General features: G+C 38.5%; 1 protein-coding gene across 1 annotated transcript; it reads right to left on the reverse strand.

Annotated features, from left to right (window-relative positions):
• Nucleotides 1-305: 305 nt before the first annotated feature.
• Nucleotides 306-12,980, reverse strand: LOC122829920 (WW domain binding protein 1-like). The gene is made up of 6 exons (XM_044114843.1): nucleotides 12,234-12,980; nucleotides 7,932-7,976; nucleotides 7,600-7,638; nucleotides 6,179-6,326; nucleotides 4,746-4,907; nucleotides 306-3,075 (listed from the first exon to the last, which is right to left on the reverse strand). Exons 1-6 carry the CDS (start codon nucleotides 12,282-12,284, stop codon nucleotides 2,072-2,074), a joined length of 1,449 nt encoding a protein of 482 aa, XP_043970778.1. The 5' UTR covers nucleotides 12,285-12,980; the 3' UTR covers nucleotides 306-2,071.
• Between the last annotated feature and the right edge of the window lie 8,817 nt (nucleotides 12,981-21,797).

The following is a 21,797-nucleotide window of genomic DNA, read 5'->3' on the forward strand; positions in this document are numbered from 1 at the left end:
TTCCTTGCGTTTAAATGTAGGTTATTTTAATTTTGTGAGTTTTAACTTTTTATGTATAGAGTTCCACACATAAAAAGTCTAGAAAACCTTCAAAATGCAGGTTTTCAATGTTATTTTTCAAAGGTCAAGATCAAACTTGAAATTCTGTTTCATTTTCTTCTATATAGACAAATATTACGACCAATCCGTAGCCACATACTGATGTACCTAGCAACAGTGAGGCAGATAAGGAAACACTTAACAGGTGGAAATCATGCGCTGTGTTCAGCTCATTATTTTACAAACATCAATCAAATGAGGCAAAGGTCAGAAAAAAAAATTCTCATTTCATTTCAGTTCAGTTCTGATATTCAACATTACAAAATACTGAAAGACATAGAACCAGTCCCAGATGTCTGACTGCAATGTCGTGATGCAGTTCTCCATGCAGCTTGCTGTATTTTGCTTGTCAGAATGCATAAACTTTCTACATTCATCATCAGTTGACAAAGGTTGATTTTAAAATGTTAATGTTACAAAAACTCAACAGTCAGTTCATGGAGGAAATAGACTCATGTCGCCTTTCAAAAAGAGCAATGGTTTACTGGAAACACAAGACACTTTCAGTCCAAAGTTAAACACTTGGTAATTATAGTATGCACACCTAACAGTCTGGAACAACAAAGTGGAACCACAATAATACCACTCTAAAGATGTGAAAGCTTTAAAACACCGCTGCTTTCTGGCTTCTTGTACAAACAACTGGATGCATGCTGGTGAAACATTTTATTTTTAGCATGTCTGTGTTCAGTATTTGTTAATCCAACTTTGTAGAAAGAAAGTTAAGAACACATAGCACTCACTATCCAGGTTTATTTTGAAGCAGCAGGCTTCTATGATTCACCCTAGAGAACCTTAATATTTTTCTTAGTGTCTAAACAGGCTTAACAATGTGCTTTGTACTTTAATACATGAAATGAGCAGTGGTATGTAAGGCAGTGGATCCTAATATTTTTGCTGTATTAAATCTAAAACAGTCGAAAGTTGTTCAATAACCAAAACCAGCTGAATTTTAGCTGTCTGACTTTGCGCACAGCTGTCCGCAATGTAAAAAAAACCCCATTAAATATACAGCTTTTTCTAGCACATATGTACCCAATTAAAGTTTTCTTTGAGGTCTGACCTACTGATTTCAATTTTGACTGATTCTATATCATCATAGATCTAGATTTCAGAATCAGCCACGACTGATAAAACATAGAATAAAACAATCTGCATGTTCTTCATAGAGGTAGAAGCTTAAAATGTAAGGAAAACAATGAAAGAATTACAATATAATACCCTAATCTGTGGCTGTATCTGTATGTAAGACAATTCAAAAAGTTGTTTATAGGCCAAAAAGGGTGCGAGTTGATAGAATAGGAAAAATAAAAAAAATTCTTTATTTGATTTCACTAATCAAAGTAGCTCAAGGGAAGACTGTCAAACTTATTTGGTGGATCTCTAGACAAAAGTCCAAACCTCTAGTCAAATCCTTTTTAAAAAACATTTTATTATTACAGTTTTAATCTGTTTTTTAATCACTATTCACATCTTAAATTCTCCGTCTTCCGTAAAAGGCCTCTAAAGCTATCCAGAACCAGACACATGGGGTTTCCATGTCAAAATGTCCCTTTAAGGGCAACACTGTATCATAGATTGAAAGACAAAGGAAAGACAGAAGGAATACCTCTGTTGTGGGTTTTGCATGCAATGCATGCCAGATAACAGCAAAGCCATTGCTACTGCCAAGTGGTTTCAGCAACGATAACTGAATCACTTTTATTTTATTTATTTTTTAAGTCATAAACCCAGGCATTTCTCTCATCTAATATAAATATTCAGTTTCAAGTTTTTCTGGGAGTGCCTTGTTTGCAAAGTGATCAGAAATCTCAGTCACACCTACACTCCTCTCAACTACTACAGTAAGATCTGCAAGACATTTCTTCAGTGATTCGCCCACTCTTCACCTACTCGTCCTGATCTACATAAATGCTGTAAAGCATAAACATCTAGCTCCTGCCTACTGAGCCTCCTCATGTGAGCTGTCAGGTTAAGAGGACTCCACAGTGATGACGGCCTCTTCGGCCTTGTAGATGACAGTGGGAGAGGAGGGAACCTCTTCGCACGGATCCAACACGGATGATTGGACACTGAGCTTTGATCTGGGGCAATCTTCGCCGACTTCCTGCACCGCTCCTTCCCCCTTCCCCTCATCCAAGCGCCCCTTCTGCAGCTCCTCCTCCCCTCTCCTCACATGACAGCGACACACCTCGATGCCAGAGTCGCCTGTGAGCCGTCTGTGACTGAAGTGATCCTCCTCGTCTTCTTCGTCCTCCTCGTCTTCGTCTCTATCTTGCTTTTGCTCCCCTTTATTATTTGTGTTCGGTGAGTGCAGATCCTTTACGGAAGGAGAGGGCGTTACATCATAAGGTGAGGGTGAGGCCTCCACAGCCGCCGGTGGGTCAGAGGGCACGAGGAAATGAACTTGACCAGGAGGAGCAGAAGATAACAGGACGAGGGGGGAGAGAGGGAGGCGAGCGGGTTGTGAGAGTTGTGAGTGTAAAGGGAGGGAAAGAGGAGGACAAGGAGGCGAGAGTCTGTCGCTGCCAGCAGAGGAGCGTCGCTGCACTGGTATGACGTCAGGAGTGGCGGCGGGTATCAGATCCAGGGGAACTTGAGGCGGGGAAGGTGATGACCTCGGCACGACAGCGTAGTCACCCCCAGCTTCACTGGGTGTGGACATATGGCTGCTGTCATACGTCTCGTCGGTCACCTGGACCGAGAAGGAGGTGCTGGATGGGGAGGTGAGGGAGCAGGACTCGCAGGAGCAGCTGGTGTAGTTGTCGGAGCTCTGGGAGGAGGTCAACCCACTGGTGCCGGGGCCCAGGTACGGAGGACAGGGGTGCCGGTGGTGGTGGTGATGGGGGTAAGAAGAGCTGGGCCCCGCTGTGGTCCCTCCCTGGAGGGCGAAGATGGAGCTGTAAGGAGGAGGAGGTGTGCTGGGCTGGGCAGCCACCTCCTCATAGGAGGGCAGCTTCAGGGAAGTCAGGAAACCTGCAGCAAAATTTTACAATCATTTTAAGATTGTTTTAAAATGATACAGCCTGGAAAAGGCTGAATCCTGCCATAAACTACAAAGAATTACATCCAGCAGCCACTCAGTTGCTGTCATGATTACAACTGACTAAAGCATTACTTAAATGTTTAACCACTTTGTAATGTTGAAATAAAAACTTCAGTATATTTTCTAAGAATTTTCTGCAATTGACGAGCACAAATAGGAGGGCTGGGTCATATGGACCTTGCTGAATGTCATGATATTTTAGAGTATTTACTGTGGTAATAATAAAAGGGAAAATAAACTATTTACAACTTAAAAAAAACTTCTGAATTTTAACTTTTTATTGTGATAAAACCAAGTACATAAATAGATTTCATTTGATCACTAAACTGTACATAGCAACACCATCCATCCATCCATTTTCTGTTCACCCTTGTCCCTAATGGGGTCAGGAGGGTTGCTGCTGCCTCTCCAGATAACGTTCTGGGCGAGAAGCGGGGTTCACCCTGAACAGGTCGCCAGTCTGTCGCAGGGCAACACGGAGCCAGACAGAACAAACAACCATGCAGACACTTACACCTCGGAAGAATTTAGAGAGACCACACAGCAACACCATTTGATAATATTTTTGTATTTATTGGTATACACTGTCCCGACCCTACTAGGGACAAGGGTGATAGAAAATGGATGGATGGTATACACTGGTGCTCTCAGGGAAGCGAAATTGGATAAAATAGTAACAATTCCAACAATCAAGTTAGCGTTGGAGTTTCAAACATCATTAATTGGAGTTCAACACGGTCATAAGTATGAATCTAAAATGGTGTGCATCTGCATTCAGCACCCCCGAGTTCAATACTTTTATTCACAATCTTTCAATTACAGCTGCAAAACCTTTGGGGTCAGTTTCTACTAGAGTTGAATTTCTAGAAACTAAGCTTTTTGATGATAGTTCTTCACAATGACTCTAACTCAGTCAGACTGAATGGAGAGCATCTTTGAACATCAATTTTAAAGTCTCTCCAAATTTTCAGAATTTGATTTAGATTTGGATTTTGAGCCATTCTAACATATGAAAGTAATTTGATTTAAACCATCAATCCTCTGGCTGTTTGGCTCTGCTCTTTTCAGATTTTCATTTGAATAAAAAATAAATAATAAGTATGCACTACTTTGTGCTAGTGTATGATACCTTAACATTTGTGATAAAATAAATAGCAATTTACCACATACTCTGTAAGAAAAGGGAACTTTGTTCTCTCTCCCAGAGCTGTGCACATAAAAAGACATACCGTAATTCTTTTCTTGCAGTCCAGTTCTTGCTGCTGGTTCTGATTTGGTGAAGAATATTTTGCTCTTTGGATGTCCAAGAAATTTTGTAAGATAAGTCAGAAGCCAAAACGAATCTGATGGATGATGTAGTCTGAGGACCAAATGAGAATTTCTCAATGGTTCCCATCTGGCTTTTTTTGAAGTATAAAATGTTGTGGCCAAATGGAACATTTTATTGTTCTTGCCACTGCGAACATTTAAAAATTTTTTTTTTTTTTACTAATCAATCTAATCTGGAGCTTCTCAAGTCAAACAAATGCCTGTGGATGATTTAGTCAAATGAATCACATTTAAAGCTGCTCAGAATTACTTCAGAATAAATTCAACATACTGAGGTCCAACATTGAAGACGGGTAGTTACAGGCTCCGTTATAAGCGATTAGATTGATTTCCCTTTGCCTTTGCTGCTGCTGGATTCTCAGCTTGGCTCGACGGTGCCGGTAAGCACAGAAACAGCTGAAGAGGATCAGGACAGTCCACAGCAGCCAAAACCCTGTGGGAAGCAAGACAGCTCTGTAAATAAACAACAACATTCAGCCTGTTCGTCAATCAATCACAGGAGGCCAAAAGGCAAGATCAACGTGTTTTGGCATCACGTGACCCTATGATCACCAGTGGTTCGTAGTACAAAACGTAAACAAAACCCCTGAGGTTCAACAATACTCTGAAAAAGTTATTTTCCCATAAACTCAATAACTTCTATAAGTTCTGTGAGACCTGATGATGTGTCTTTTACAACCCTCTGGAGGAATTTTGGTGAACTGTTATGAGTGAAAGGGTTAAGTGTATTCTCTGGAATTGGAAACTTAAAGGCTACTCAAGAAAATCTTCACTGAGGCATTTAGAGGTGAAATTGCTGGCGTACCTAGATCATTGTCCTGGTTACTGATGGCCAAACATTTGCTTAAAAGCGGATTTAAGCAGAAACACCCCAGTAGCCAAAAACCACCACACTACCCCAACGCGATTTGACTGTATACATGATGCTGAATGCTGTGTAAGTTTTAAACTGAATGTAATAAGAGCCACATGTTCTACTTTTGTCTCATCAGTCCGCAGAGTATTTCTGTAACTCTTGGGTATTATCAAAATATGGTTTTGGGTTTTAGAAAACTCTTTGTTACCATTTGCAGGCTGATTGATGTCAGTGATTTATTATTATTATTTTTTTTAAATCAGAAGGCGTGTTGCTTTTTGAGCTCTTTGAGTCTACTTCATGTTGTCGGATTGGTTTATTGATTCTATGTGCCTGGCAGCAGCCAGACCTGGGTGTTGCGTGTGAAATTCAACCAAAAGCTGCGATTAATCCCAGTTAATTCATGAATTACAAGGGAACAGTTATATTTTCACACGGTGGTAGGCAAATTTTGATATTATTTTTCCTCTGTCTTTCAAATTGGAAACGGCTCTTTGTATTTTCTTGGGTTATTTTTGTCTGATGCAAAAAAATGTCTTATGATCATAAATTGTGACAAAAAAGCAAAAGCGTCATTTGTCATTTAAGGGTCAAATAGTTCTTTTTTTTTTATTATTGTACTGTAAATATCTGACCTGAAATATTGAATAAATGATCCCTGCTCTTTGTGATGTTTCTAAAATAGTCTACATTCCCTCAAGTCTGCTTTAAAAATGTAGTGTTCAGGTAAAATTAAATGTATAGAACGTGTTGAATAAAAGTTACAAAAAGTTACAAAAGTGTCCCTGATAATACCTTTTCATTATCTGAACATTTCATCATAATTTAAAAGTAGTCAATTGACTTACACCAGAGTTCATAGTAATAGGTACAGCAGCCCGTTTCCCCACAGCAGTGTCCTGTTTCACACCGGTAACCTGGACTGTTGTTGGCTCCTGGACAGTACTTGGGACTCACCACAGGCTGCCTGCCAGACCCGACATGATGCTCCACCACCTGGTGGACAAAGCAAGACACTGCAATGTAACTACAGTCAGCTTCTGTCAACAGATATACGGACATACTAATAAATTCATACTATTGCATACTGTCTTTGGGGGTTTATGATGAACACATACCATTCCACAACAGGGAAGTGAAAGCAAAATGTTTGCAAATAAATTGGAAGTGAGGTGTCCATTTACATTTTGGATCTTCTTCTCTGATGCATGCAAATAAAATCCACAGAGGCTTGCTGGGGAATATTAGTGAACAAACTGATATGTCTGCTGACATGTCTTCCAGCAGACATATCAGGAAGAAAGTTGTGGAGAAGTTTAAAGTAGGATTAGGTTATAATCCAGTATCCAAAGCTTTGAAAATATGAAAAATATCTGTCCAATAAGTCATCTGAAAATAAAAACTGAATAGCGCAATTTTAAACCCATAAAGACCTAAGCCTTCCACCTACACTGACACTTTGGGCGAAGAGAGCATTAATCAGATAACTTAACTTTTTGGCCCACAAAATGCTGTGTGTGTTGGGAAACATTGGACATCATCCTAAACGCAAAACCCCAGATACTTTGCTTCCATACGAACAGAGAATCTGCCCAGAGTTGATGGAAAGGCTGGTGAAGCTAAATACTGAGCATTCCAGAAAGAAAACTTGCTAAAGGCTGGAATGGAATTGAAGCTGGGATAGAGGCCCACATTTAACAGGACGACAACCCTAAGTATACAACCTCAGCAAGACCATTGCAGTATGTTTCTTACTGGAATGATCTTGGTTAAAATATATCAATCTATGAGAATGTCTCAGTCAAAGTCCAGACCTAAATCCAATTTGGAATCTGTGGCAAGACACGGCAGGGAATGTTCTCAGACACTCTCCGTCCAATTTGAATGAATTTCAACTGGTTTGCAAAAATGAATGTACACCAATTTCAGATCCTTCAAAAGCTAATAGAGACCTGGACAAACAGACAAGCAGCGAAACGTGGCTCTACCGAGTATTGAGTTGAAAATGTTTAATACAAAAGCATGCTACAATTTCTGATTAATATCTGCAAAAAATGGTAAGCCATATATTATCCTTTTTCTTTCACATAATAACTAACACTACTTTGTTATGGACAATCACATTACCTCCTAATATATACATTGAAGCGTGTCATTGTAAAGTGAGAAAATCTGATAAAGCTCAATATTCTTGTGAGGCACTAAACATTTTAGCAGATTCATGATAGTTTTCATCATTTGCAGGTTAAATCTAAAAAACAAACATCACCTTGTCAGCGGTGTTTCTGTCAATCTTCAGCACAGGCACCTACAGAGAATGAGAAATAAAAGAAAAGTTGTATTTGAATCGGACAACATCACGCTGCAACTAGACGCAGGCAGATATTAAACACATTGTAAAAATGTGGGAACAACATTGGAACAGGCAAAGGCATCTAAATCTGGTCTGCACATAGTTACCACACGAGACTCAGAAGTGCTAACGAGCAACAATGCATTGCCATAGCAACAGCTAAGAGGCAGGCTGTGAGTTTATTTTTTATTTTTTATTAACCACATGTGGAAAAGGTTTTTTCATGGTTTAAAAGTTGACCTCCTTACCGTTACAGCTTCAGGTGCAACCAGCTCCTGCAGGGACATTGTCATCTGATAAAAGAGACACAATGATCAGGACAGAGGACAGCACGAGCGTGATAAGACGGTGATGGCAAGACTAAGCAAACAATGTTATTAGTCCAAAAGTGGCGAACACTTTTCCAGCCAGAGAGTGTCAGCTGCTTGTCTGCTGGCTTATCAAGGTGACAAAGAGGCTCTTAAACACACTGATTTCTCTCTGTGGTATTACGTAGGTTCAGAAATCACCCATTTCTGGACATTTTTACAAAATTTCTTCCTGTAGCCTCCAACGTTCTTCTTACTAGTCTTTCTTAAACACATGAAATATGTAAAGTGGCGAAGAAAACACATAAGTGACAACTAAGTAGCATCAATATTCCGATATAAATTTTTTTATGAACACTTTATGAAGGTTTTACTGGTCAGCTGTTCAAGAGACAAAAATGTTCCTAAAGATGAGGGAACCAGATTCAAATAGGCGAAGGTTTGAATAATTAAAGATAAAAATTTTTCAGAGCATAATCACAAATGTCAATTCGTTATCCATCCATGCAACAGTTCAACATCTTAATGTTATCCAATAAAAAAAAAAGAGATCCAGATGGGAAATCCAGACATGCTTCTTTCCAGTGACACATTCAGAGGGATGACAACGTTTTCCCCAACCCGAAGAAATACAGCAGAAAATCAGATTGCATACACTGTATAAAAACAAACATGACCTGTTTTTCTTACTGTTAGATAATAAAACTGATTAAACATTTGTTGGTTTAGGACAGGTTGGGATTACTAAAATGATCTAATTGAATTGACATAAAATATGATTGTTGTGCTTTTCAGAAAGTTCGGAAAGCCCAGAGGATTTCACCATGGCTTTTAAAGTTTTGTAAATTACGGTAACATTTGAGTTGAACTGAAACAGACTCGTGGATGTTTTGTTGTTTGACATCAACAAAAAACAACAAGAGAGATATCAGGAAGAAAATTGAGGGCCTCTAATTCAGGCTTAAGTAGAATTTCAAGATTTCTGAAGGTGTCAGGTTTACTAGTTCAGACAATAAGACATTGCATGGGAATGTCCAGCTGTACTATTCAGTAAGGAGGCAGATTCTGTGCCCCAGAGATGAATGTCCTTTTTATGTGAAAGGGTTGTTTCAATTCCAGAGCACCCGCAAAAGATCTTGTTTGAAATTGGTAGACAGTCCCACCGTCTGTCTTGAAATTAGTTCTTTACCATCATGGGCTGAAAGGCCACTAAGCAAGGACAAAGATTACTCCAAAACGATTAGAAAATGAGTTTACAAATGCACTCAGGGTCAAAGACCTTAGATTTTGGAGACGTGAACTGTGGTCTGATGAAACTAAAATTAAAGACTTTGCCATACTTGTATTATCATAAATTTTGAATTCTAACACAAAATAATGTCTGACCATCAGTTTGTGACCTTGAGGCTTAGGGCACTTTGAGTTATGCAAAGAAATAAAAGAGTAGGTTTTGGGTTGGCCTAGCCAAAGTCTGAACTTAAATCATGTTTTGATGGCATTATCTGTATTAATTCTTTATGATCAACATGAAAGATTTAATACAGTTCTGCAAAGAAGAGTGAGGTTAGGTCTTCCACATTAAGGTAAAAGATTTATTACCAATTACTGTAAACACTTGAACCCGTCCCTAGGTTTAGATGACAATTACTTCTTCACATACAGTCAGGTTAGTTTGAATAACTATTTTTACTTCAACAATGAGATCAGCATTCAGAATTTACTTTGGTTATTTTTGTCTGGCCAAAAAATGTGTTTGATGATCTGAAACTTTAAAGTGTGGAAAAAAAAGCAAAAACTAAAATCAATTCATAAGGAAGCAAATATGAAATATGCACAGAACTTCATTTCTCCTAGAACCTCTTCATGTTTTCTCAGTCATCCATTATCACATCATTAAAAAAAAGAAATCACATGTCTGACATCTAAAGATTCAGCACTGTGGATATGACCTCCACCTCAGTGAAGGTGATGTGGGTTGACAGCAGGCCAGAGGGAGAAAATATCCACATGTGCTGCATAAGGGATTGAAGTCAAAACAATGAAACGGAGCTGGGCTTGATGCACACTAAGACTGCAGCCATGTAAATTAGACATGCTTGCTTAACAACGGACTGCTGCCTGTGGTCAGCACAACTGAACAATGTTGGCCCAGCACTGTGCGCTCCATATCCGGCCAAACACACTCACACCCACACACACTAACACGCAAACATCAGAAGTTGTGCATATGCAGCATTAAATTTATAGTATTACTTTGACATTTGTTTACTAACCAATATAAGGCCACAAATGTGCCATAAACAATTAATACTCAGTGGCCGCTTAATATTTTATAATGCCGTAAAACACAGGTGGAAAAACAACCTAAAAATATCCCTGGTGCTTGTAATATTTGACGAGTAAATGATGGCTTGTCGAATATGTTTTTTTTTTTTTATTGTCTTCCCTGGAAAAAATTTAAATATTTAAAATAAAATAGACAATAACATACTGCAATGTCAGAGACATTATGTTCTGCTGTATAGTGTGAAAATAAATGCAAAGCCAGGATGGAAAATGCGCGGTTAAAACACCTGTCATGCAGAGTTCCTGTGTGTATGAAATGTAGTCACTCTGAGAGCACCGAGAAACCTCGAATGATCAAATCACAAAGAAATAAAAACCAGAGTGAAGCACCAGAATTATACAAGATGCTAACTAGTCAATAATATTTCTGCTCCTTTTGCACTAAGTGCTTCAGTTTCAGAAAAATAAATCCAAGACTTTAAAAAAAATCTCTTTCTTTATTTAGTTATTTATTTATCCATCCATTTTCTTTACACCTTTGTCCCTAGTGGGGACGGGAGAGGTGCCGAGAGGCAGGGTACACCATGGACAGGTCGCCAGTCTGTCACAGTATTTATTTATTTAAAGACAAATGAGTGCTGGAAATTTTAGCCAGTTGTTTTCAAGCACAACATAGTAAATATATGCATTTTCTGATGACCTACAACAAAAACTCATTAATTACATTTTCCAAATCAAGCAATAAAACCAATTTCAGCAAGACTGGCTTATCAGAATTTTAAAAATTACAGAAAATAAATTAAGATCAATTTTAACACATAACTGAATGTAATTTTAGACCGAGCATGAAAAATTTCAACATGCGTCAATATATGACGAGTTGGAAGTGAGACTGGGTTGAAAATTTGGGTTAAAGATTTTTTTAAGATCTAAGATCAAGAAAAACTAACTAAGAAACCCAGTGTATCGATCTGGGAAGATGTTGTATCTTTTCAACCCATGCTGCAGCCATTTTACTGAAAATAAGATCAACAAAGTTGCATAGAAAAAATCTTCACATATGTATTTGCAATAAAAGTAACAATGCACTGACAGGCCTAACAGGTTGTCCTCATTCAAACAAAACTCTACTGAGACATCACAAAGAAACAGCTTTAACAGCACAATGTTAAACCACATCCTGCCCACATTACACTGACAGGGCTGGAGAGGAGGAAGATACAGGTAAAAGAGCATCCTGCTGGCTGCAACATAATGTGACAACCACAACCTCAAACAGGAAAAAATTGACAGAATGGAACCTCAAACATGTGTGAGGCATCTTCAGAGTCATTGTGGTCTGGTTACCAGTTATTGGGTCTCACCTTATACCAGACATTTAAGAGACGGTTTCAAAACCCTAAAACATTTACTTCTTGTAGTCTGAAGTTAATTTAATGAGATCCTAGCAAAAGCCCTGAAGTAACCAGATTTTAACCCATTTCTGGCTGCATGGAACAGAATAACATGGCATCATCTGTTGCTGTTCTAAGGCTCTGATAGCCTGATTAATTAAGCAGCAAATATTAGTGTGTACTTCTTTTGCGACAAACAAAACTATCAAAAGGTGAAAATTCTGCAGAACAAAAACACTGTAAATGTCATAAATGAGTCTGTTGTAAATGTCGTCAAGATCATACATTTCTACAATTTGGACAAACGTGGAATGCAAGAAGATAAATAGCAGATTTCGACTGACTTTAATGAAGACATTTTAAGCATGAACTTAAAAAAAATGCCTTTGCGCTGCGCACCATTAAAAAGACTTAATGACATGCAGTGATTGTGTGGAGATGCAAAGGTTGTTTTTCGGGAGCCAGGTAGGCCAGAGGAAAGCATGTTGCTGTGCAGAGTCACTCCAGCCCAGCTGTTGACAGCAGCGTGTGTGGATCAGAGCAAACCTGCGCAGTGCCTTACCTCTTGAGCCTTCAGCCCAAGGCAGAAAGTCAGCGTCTTCTCTGGATCCATGAAGACAGCCGAGCATCAGGGTCCACATCAGAATGCACAAGTTACACCGTGAAGGCTCGATCACCGTTGTCCCACTCCACAGACACGGCACCGTCCACCGCCATTCCCCCACGTCCTCCCACCCTTTTTCTGCCGCACACACCGGACCTGTCTCGGAGTAAACACTGAAAGCTGCGTCAAATCTCACTGCACATGCACGCTGGAGGACACATGTCCTTCTGCTGCTGCGGGGACGGGTCCATGTTTCAGCAGGAGTTTGTAGCGGAGAGGGACGGAGATGAGCATGATGTCATGCTACCTCAGCCACCGAACTACTTGCACCGAAGAGCTGCGGCTTTGATTGGCCGGAGCTCCCAGCAACAGCCGCACCGAGGCTGCCTCAGCGGGGCTGCATGGCTTTCACTCACACCGCTCCAACACTTCCTGTAGGAACTGCAGTCAAAAACCAGGAAAAAACACGGTTGAAAACATTCCTGAAATAGGGTGTCTACATCATAATTTCTTAAATGCGGTCATCTGTATGATTATTAGTGGAAAAGGTTTGTTTTCAAGTGAAAACAATTCAACTTCAATTTATAAAAAATTAAAAAAAGCAAACAAACAAAAACAAACAAACAAAAAAAACAAAGAGAAAAAAACTTTAAAAACATTCACATTTTTACACGCAGGAATTGAGCAAGCACATTTTGCATTCATTTTCGCTGTGTGATGTGTTTATGACAGAAAGAAAAAATATTAATAAAAAACATTGTCTGAATGCATAAATAGTGTAACAGGTGTCTGTGAAAAACTGTGCAGGTTCATTAGTCCTACTTTTGTTAAAGCATGTGCTAAGTTGAGCCCATTTAGTGTGAGTTCATGTCTTCTTTTGTGATTTCGTCGTTGCTGGACGGCGGAACTGTAACATTGTAATTATAAGCTACAGAAGACATCTATCTATCTATCTATCTATCTATCTATCTATCTATCTATCTATCTATCTATCTATCTATCTATCTATCTATCTATCTATCTGTCTGTCTGTCTGTCTGTCTGTCTGTCTGTCTGTCTGTCTGTCTGTCTGTCTGTCTGTCTATCTATCTATCTATCTATCTATCTATCTATCTATCTATCTATCTATCTATCTATCTATCTATCTATCTATCTATCTATCTATCTATCTATCTATGTCTGTCTGTCTGTCTGTCTGTCTGTCTGTCTGTCTGTCTGTCTGTCTGTCTGTCTGATTATAAAAAAAAAACAAAAAAAAAAAACATTTACTATGGTGTGTGCAAAATAGACCAGAGTGTATTTGCTAATTTCTTGCGAGGGAATGCAATCCTTTTGCGAGGTACCGAAGTATCATTTCTTTTCCACTGTCCCCTACCGGGTTCCGTAGTAGCATTCTGCCAAAATGAGCGAGGAGTAAGCGCCTTGTGAACCTCATGTATTTCCCTATCTCAGTTAAATTTAATAAAGATTAGTTTTTAGATTCAAACATAGTTCATATCAAGCATGTTTGCTTGATTTAATAAAAGTTTACGCTGACCGTTTGACCAAACTGGGAGTGTTATTAATATGATTGCTTTTTGATAATCTTTAATGCAGTTCTGTCATTTGTCACAAGAGGGCAGCAGGCAACAGAGTTCTACTTTCTGAACTTCCTTTCTCGCAGAGCTTATAACCCAGGGTTCACTGACCTACTGAGGAAATATTTTCGTGTTCGGTTATGACTGTCGTAGTTATATTACACCTTATGAATGTTCATGTAAGTATTTTTATTGTCATTGCTATATAATAATTGTTTCCCCTTCATGATGGGAAATCTCTCCTACAATTGTACCAAAAGAGAGGCATCATCTTCCTGATTTAGACAGTAATGAGTTGTGCATGTTTGGTTTAAATTTGTATTATTTAGGAAAACGCTGCAAATTAATTTGGGTTGCATGCGATGATTTACATACCTCAACATGAATAATAGTAATCTTCTCAAGCATTGACGAGAATATGTCTGTTCATGTTGTTTCCTGACTTATAATGATACAGTATGACATAACACACTTCCTCTGACATGTTTTTGCAAATTCGCACGCATGTACAAACCCAAATATGACAAACTTTGTTTTGGTAAGGATAAGAATTCTTCCAAAATTAAACACTTGGAAATTTGTAGTCTTATGTTCAAAATGATTGCATAAGTGGATACGTGTCAGTACTGATGAAATTAAGCCTGACGTCACACGTCACAATTTGTAACATTGCCTATTAAAGTCAAAATGAAACTTGTTTTATGCCTTGTTCTTCTTTCAGTGGTAATATGTTACTAATCCTCTTGCCTAAGTGCCTATTACAGTTTATTTCATTGGAATTTTGACTGAAAGACCAATAAAAACTGGTGCATAATTCTGAAGTTAAACTAAATTGGTCAGTGGGTTCAGAGATTTTTACGAATACAATTTTGAAAAATGTTACATGCATTTATGTTCAGTTGCAGTTACAATTGTAAATATTTTGTAAAAAATTTCTGCCTGTTTTGTACATCCACAGCCTGACATTTTAGCTCATTTATCTTTACAAAATATGCAATGTTCAATCAAATTTGATGGACAGCTATCTGGAACATCAATCATATTCAGGTTATGCTTTTTACTAAATAAAGCTACTGCTTTAATTTTTTTAAATATTTTGAAAGCCATGAATCATTTTCCTTCCTGTTTGTAATTTTGCACTGCTTTGTGTTGATTTTATTACAAAAATAATAACAAAATACAAGAAAGTTTGAATTTGCAACTTGTCAAATGAATACTTTCACAAAGACAGTGTATGCTGTAATTGGTTTTAAGAAGTGAGAAAGCTGCACCTCTTATTTTTTTCTTTCTGATGTATTTCAGAACCTGAGTTCATCACACTGTTCAGACAGATGTAATACAAATTTGAAATCATAGCGATACGGCACTTTGTTTTCTTAGTGAGGTTAAATGAAAGTGATAATTCACTGCAGAGTTGGATTTCACCGAACAAAAATTTCCACTCATTTGTTTAGTTGAAATATACAAATAAGTGGAAAATCCCACAATGACAAAATGCTTCATGTTTTGCAACACAATTTATGGTCTCGTCCTCATTCATTCCATACTTACAGCATTTATATTGTAGAGATTTTGATAGTAGTTTGAAAATAAAAGATAAATTTTTTTTAAAGGACATTGAAGAATGCTTTGGGTGGTTGCATGGCATTTGTGTTATTTTTACCTCGGCCCACCGAGCAACCATCGTAAGTTTGGTCATGATGTCACAATGACGGCAAAAAGAAAAGCACATTTTATGCAAGTTTTCACTTCCCTTTTGGTGCCTCAACCTCCAACAGAAAACACACTTAGCAGCAAACTAAGCTGATTAAGAATTATATCAACTCCAGGAAATGGAAAGAGCTCTGGTTCTGCATGCATCTGTCTGCAGATACCACAGTGTGAAATTTAGATCCGGTGCCTCATTGACTAATGACATTTAAGATAAAAATGCTACTGTAAATGACAGCGTGAAGTGCCTCTGGCCCCTGCTGCATTCCCGACAAGCAAAAAAATCAGCATGTTGTTACCAGCAAATGTTCATTAAAACCAAAGACAATACGCTTTTATCATTTAACTTGCTTGTTTTCATCGTAAAATGTATATTTTCCGATTACAATCTCTCTTGGTGCCTATTGAAGCTCTGCTTTGACTTTGAATTTTAAAAAACCTGCAAAGCGACTTGTTCTCTATGTCCTGAAATGTCATACAAAAGACTGGTTGAAGTCCCATAGTGAAAATCAGCTTCTTTACTTCTGTACAAAAATCAAGGTTAACTGCTGCTACACTTGTTCTATAAGATCGACAGCTCAGTGTATCTGAAGAGCAGCAAAGAGACATTTTACCACAGTGGGTTTTTGGTTTTTTTTTTAGCAAACTTCTGAAATAATTTTTAACTGGGGAGGTTTGAAAGTAAAATACTCATTACATGTAATACACTTTCCGCCCCTCAGATCATAAGATCAAACTCTATTTCATCCTTTTCATCTCATGAGGTTTTCAATAGAATTGGTGTCTGTTGCTGTAGGATCCACATAAGACTTCAGTGGTTTCACTTGGATAAATTCTCTGTCCCCTTACCTCAGCGGTACAGGTACAAAAGCAACAAACAACTTGCACATAGTGCACATGACATGTATTTTTCTAAGGGATGAGATTATGCTGCTGCTGTAAAAAGGGAATTAATTTGAAAGGATTGCACGTCTTTAACCGGGTTGTCATTCATGGTGGGCCGCACTTGCGGGCAGGAATCATTTTCACGAAGAAAAGCCCAAGATTTTGTTAGTATCTGCTGGATATGATCCCTGACAGTTAAACCTGGCATCCAGATCCATCTCATAAACCGCTCAGTGACCACCTGTCCCTGATTAAGACACTTAAAGGCTGTGGATCCGTTTGCCTCTATGAAGCATGTTGGCAGTATGTTAACATAAACTCTACCTATCAGCTGTCCCTGAGCAAAGACACAGCTGTCAAACAGTGCTGCGCGCAAACGGACACCGCACGGTGTTGAAAAAAGTTACTCCTCTCGTGTTTGCAGAAGGATCAGACTTCTAGCTCGAGCGCAAACATTTGTCTTTATGTTGTAAGCTGCAGGTCTTCACCTAAAATATCCCAAAACAAACATGACTGTCAGTGTTTCATAGATACAGATGACAATACATCAAAACTCAAAAGAAACATTGCTTTTTGGTTGCAAAAGTGACTCAGTGATACAAGCAACATTTTAATCTCTGTGGGTTTTTTTTAAAATCTTTTCATAGTTGCTCTTTGGAATATTAGTGAAAATTGTCTTCTCACTGATAGTGACTCTGGTTGTCTTGCTGTTTTTTTCTGCTGGTCCTCGCTTTGACAGTCTCTTTTAAAGTGACAGGCCCCACCCTTCTTCAGAGCGCTCAAAACACACACATACACACACACACACGCAGCCACAGGCCAAACAGAGGCCCGTGTCAAGTCCTGGCAAGCTAGATAAATTTAACTGGGACCCCAACGTCTGTAAGTGCATATTATCAAGTGTTATTGTCACGCTGCTGAGTGAGACGTCCAAAACATCACATGAGACGACTTTATTTGATTTCATCATTGCGCAACCTTGACTACAACTAGAAAAAGAACACAACACAAACAGAATGCCTTACGTGTGGTTTGCCTGCGAGTTAAAGATGAGATGACTTACCATCAACAGAGACACCTGGAGTTTGCATGACAAGTGTAAAAAAGGTACACACATTTTCATGAGTTTTAGATAGTCTCATTTACAAAGTCTGCAGAATCCTGTATCCTTGCTCCCTATTATAGCGTTTTAATACAGTATGTGAATGCTGAGTATAAAAAAACATGTGAAAAAAGAGAGGAAAAACTCCCAAACTATAAGGGGTCATATTCCAAATGTTTTCCTTTCCAATTATTATTTTTTTTTTTATGAAATATCAGAGTTTCTAAAAAACAAAAAAAGGGATGAGATTCTGGTTTGGAAAACTTTTTTGTGAAGTTGCAACTGCTAACAAAACATTTTTCAATGAGGCCAGCACAAATATAAGAAGACCCTAAAAGACCAGAGAGGAGTAGAGAAGAACATACAGGACAAGATGCAACCAAAACTCAGTGTCTGTCACAGATGGAGTGATGGTTATAGAGGACCTAAATGCAGGCAAAGGGAGGCAGAGGTGTAGCAAAAATAGAGATCGACAATAACACCAAACAATTACAAAAACAAAGTCTATAGTACAAAAATCCAGAAATGTAAGCTGAACATAAAGAAAGTAAAGAAATCCAAAATCAATCAAGCAGAGTAGAACAGAATAATTGTCCAAGAACAATGACAACCAGAAAACATATACTGAAGAAATAGTGAAGATTGACATTGAATGGAGATGAGTAAACTGGATGGCCAGGAACAATTGTGGAAGAAAGCCAGGCTGAGGCAAGATGAATATTTAACACAAAGAAAGCTGAAGTAGTTCGCAAAGAAATTGCAAACTAAAGAGAAAAAGACTAACATCAATCTATGAGAAATAAATCCAAATGCATAATCTGTGTTCTGTGTTAATTCAGAACACAGAATTAAATCAAGAAACTTAAAAAAAAGGCATTTAACAAATGGCAAAACTCTAACGGCAACAACAACTGAATATGTCAAGAGAGGAGACCTCTTCTAACAATAACAAACCCAGAAGTAATCGTGGAAGAATATGAAAAAAACCAAAACACAAACATCTGTGGATTGCGACAGTGTCACTACTGACACCAATAACCCTGTTAAAAGTCCTTCAGAGGAAGAGAAAACCGTCTTTCTGCACGCCTGCAATGGCTTCTTAAAATTTGCTGACAGAGGTTGACTAATTCAGTTCCTGGTGCTGCTGCTGCATTTTCCAGCCAGTCCACTAGATAAAATAATTCCCCTCACCCTCTTTTTGTCTGGCATTTGATGATTAAAGCAACCTTTTTGGTTTGAAAGTTGTTGATTTTAGCATGCGCTTTTTGCAAACAGCGTTTGAGGCTAGCATTTTCTGTGCCACACCTGTTTCATCCCCTGCAAGAAATAACGGTCTGCAAAGTCTGTTGTTCTGTAACTGATCCTGCAGCTTGCTTAATGAATTTGTTGCTTGCCTTTATGCTCATTTTGCTCCAATTTTGTGCACATTTGTTGTTGCAGTCCTTTAAATTCTTAGTTATCCGGAGTTAACCACTCCCCTAGTTTCTATTTTCTTTCTGTATTTTTTTTTCACTTGGAGTCCTGAGACACAGTGACCTACTTCCAGTTCCTTCCTCTCCCTGAAGCAGAGTGTGTGTAAATGGTAAAGTTAACGGTTTTCTGTTTGTTGCAGGTTTTTTTTTTTTTGTGCTCCAGATCATATTCCCAGATCTTATAAAACATGCTTATCCCTATCAGTGAGTTCAAGGTCTGCATCAACCGACAAATACTTGTCCTGTTTGAGATCTGTAGATAGGGAACTTTGCCAGGACTCATTTTCAGGGGACCCCTGGCACGACGAAGCCCTCCTCTGCATGCAAGGAATGCAAGCTAGATGCACCCCAGAAACTTCATGAAAAGCCACACTCATTCAGATGCACACAACAGAACTTTTTAATTGTTTGACCGACAGCAGGGTGTAGACAAAGAAAGTCAAAAGCAAGGATTTTTCCATCAGAAGAAGCCAAAAACTGATTTTCACCCTTCTAACGGTGCACAGCTGCATGTTGGAGCTAAAGAAATATTCACACGGGTTTAATCTTTTATGCCATTCTGCGACTTATGCTAAATATGACTTGCACAATCTGTTATAAACAAACCAACACAGAACTGTCCTTCTTCACATGTTTCCTTTCGCCCCCCATTTCTTTTCACCAATTTTGACTCCAGCCACTCCTCTCCACCAACTTGTTTTTCTCTCTCTCTCGCTACCTTCCCCCATGGCTGAGTCTGGCAGGGCCACGGGTTCAAAGACATGCACGCACCAGAATGTAGGTCAGCCATCGGTGCTGAGTTACCGATTAGAAACAGCTGTATGTTTGTGGGCCACTCTCTCTCTCTCTGTGTCTCTCTCCCTATTTATCTGTTACAGCTAGCAACCACTGCACGACCATACAGAGAAGCATATTCTCTCTGTTGCCCCAAGCTCTCAAGAGTTTGCTTCTAGTTGCACTTTATTCCCATAAAACAAATGATAACTAAGGGAATCACAAGAACACATTGTTCTATCGCATAAATACGTAAAAAGGCCATACTCATCAATGCTACATTACTGATCTCTGCAGAAACATCACGTGGGAGCATGGTTTGTGCTTTTCTCCTCTTTTGGTTGTTTGTGCTCTGACGAAAACTTCTACTTGAGTTTCTTTTTGGTCTGTTTCTCAGGGCAGTCTGGAATATCTGTGGTTTTGCCTATTGTTCTTGGAAAGAACATTACTCAGCTGTTTTCTCTTCTGTTTACACTGTAAAACTTTTCACATTTTGTCACGGTAAACCACAAACTTCAGTGTATTTAATTGGGATTTCACATGACAGACCAAAACAAAGTAATGGACGATCTTGAAGTGGAAAGAATGTGCTTCTTTTTTTATTTTTTTTTTATTTCAAGTATGTAAAAATGTAGATACTTTGTAGAATCCCTTATTGCTGCAACAGCAGCTGCAGCTCTTTTGGGGTATGTCTCAACCAGCTTTGATATCTAGAGATCAAATTTCTCTAGATATTGAGAAATTTCTCAATTATGCAAGAATAGGTAAAGAATCTTGCCCATTCTTTGTTGCCAAAAAGCTGAAGACTGTATAAAAATTATCTGTGCAAATACATTTAAAAGTCTTACCACAGACTATCAATTGGATTTAGGTCTTGACTTTGACTGGGCCATTCTAACACATGCATATTGTTTGACGTAAAATGTTCCTTTCCACGGTCGATCACATCCATGTTTCTTTAAGTTGCTAACAAAACCTGATCTGGAACAATGAATAGCAAAACTTCAAAAAAGTTTTTTTGAACAAATACATATACGGTAATCGTGGCATGAAGTTGGAGGAGTCCAACTATGTGCAGCATGACATGTTTTTCTGTCATTGCTATTTAAAATTAGGTTGAATCCTCTTCCTTCCACTTCTTTGTGATACATTGCTCTGGGCTTGAGTATTGCATTAAATACCAGATGGATTATAAAGCGCCATATCTGATATTTAGCTTAAAAAGTTATATTGTTGGGCTATTTTAACTCTAACAGTGATTGTTTTGTGAGGCATTCATTCCACTGTAGCAGAGAAAAGAAGACAGAAGGAGAATGAAATGATTACGTCTATAAGAAACTCTTGTAAGAAATGTTTCAGTTGGATTTTTTTTTTCCAACTCTTTGACTGGACTGCTATGCTGGCACCTCAGCATGGAATAATACAAAATCAGTCCCTTAGAGCAGATTAATGCAGGAGTGCCTGAAGGGCAGAACAATACGCAGACAGCCAACAAACACACCCCCACTCACAGACAGACTATATATATTCCAAACCAAGTCTGTGCAGACGTGAACAGGACAATAGCTGACACACAGTGAGTCAATCAGACAGGTAGTGGTGCGTGTGAGCAGGGCCCTGATGAATGGTGATAATTGCAGTGGTGTTTCGTCTCTGCCATTTGTCCCCGCCACACCCTTTGACCACTTGTGAGTGAGATGATGAAAAGCTTAAGCTTGGCATTTAAACATTGCTGGTATTTACTCACACAAACATGCGCACGGCTGATTAGGGGAGTCACACATGTGTATCTTTTACAGGGATGAAAGAAAGCTAAAAGACTGAAAGGCGGCGTTTGTTTGCATTGTTTGTTGAACAATTTGTCATTTTTTAATGTTTTGCTTAACATACACTAAACATAGACATACGTTTTGTTTTTGTTTTTGACTTTTTCAACATGGAATGCTTATACAACCAAAAATAGCAATGGCTTGTGTGCACATGTTAGAATATATCCTGGTTT

Source organism: Gambusia affinis, linkage group LG04 (assembly GCF_019740435.1).
Source record: "Gambusia affinis linkage group LG04, SWU_Gaff_1.0, whole genome shotgun sequence".
Classification (NCBI taxonomy): Eukaryota; Metazoa; Chordata; class Actinopteri; order Cyprinodontiformes; family Poeciliidae; genus Gambusia; species Gambusia affinis.

Excerpts from the sequence above, each read along its gene's own strand:
- LOC122829920 (XM_044114843.1), bottom strand. The coding sequence starts at position 12,284 with ATGGATCCAGAGAAGACGCTGACTTTCTGCCTTGGGCTGAAGGCTCAA. Across the intron at positions 7,639-7,931 it reads TTGCACCTGAAGCTGTAACG|GTGCCTGTGCTGAAGATTGA; the intron begins GTAAGGAGGTCA and ends CATTCTCTGTAG. Across the intron at positions 4,908-6,178 it reads CTATTACTATGAACTCTGGT|GGTTTTGGCTGCTGTGGACT; the intron begins GTAAGTCAATTG and ends TGCTTCCCACAG.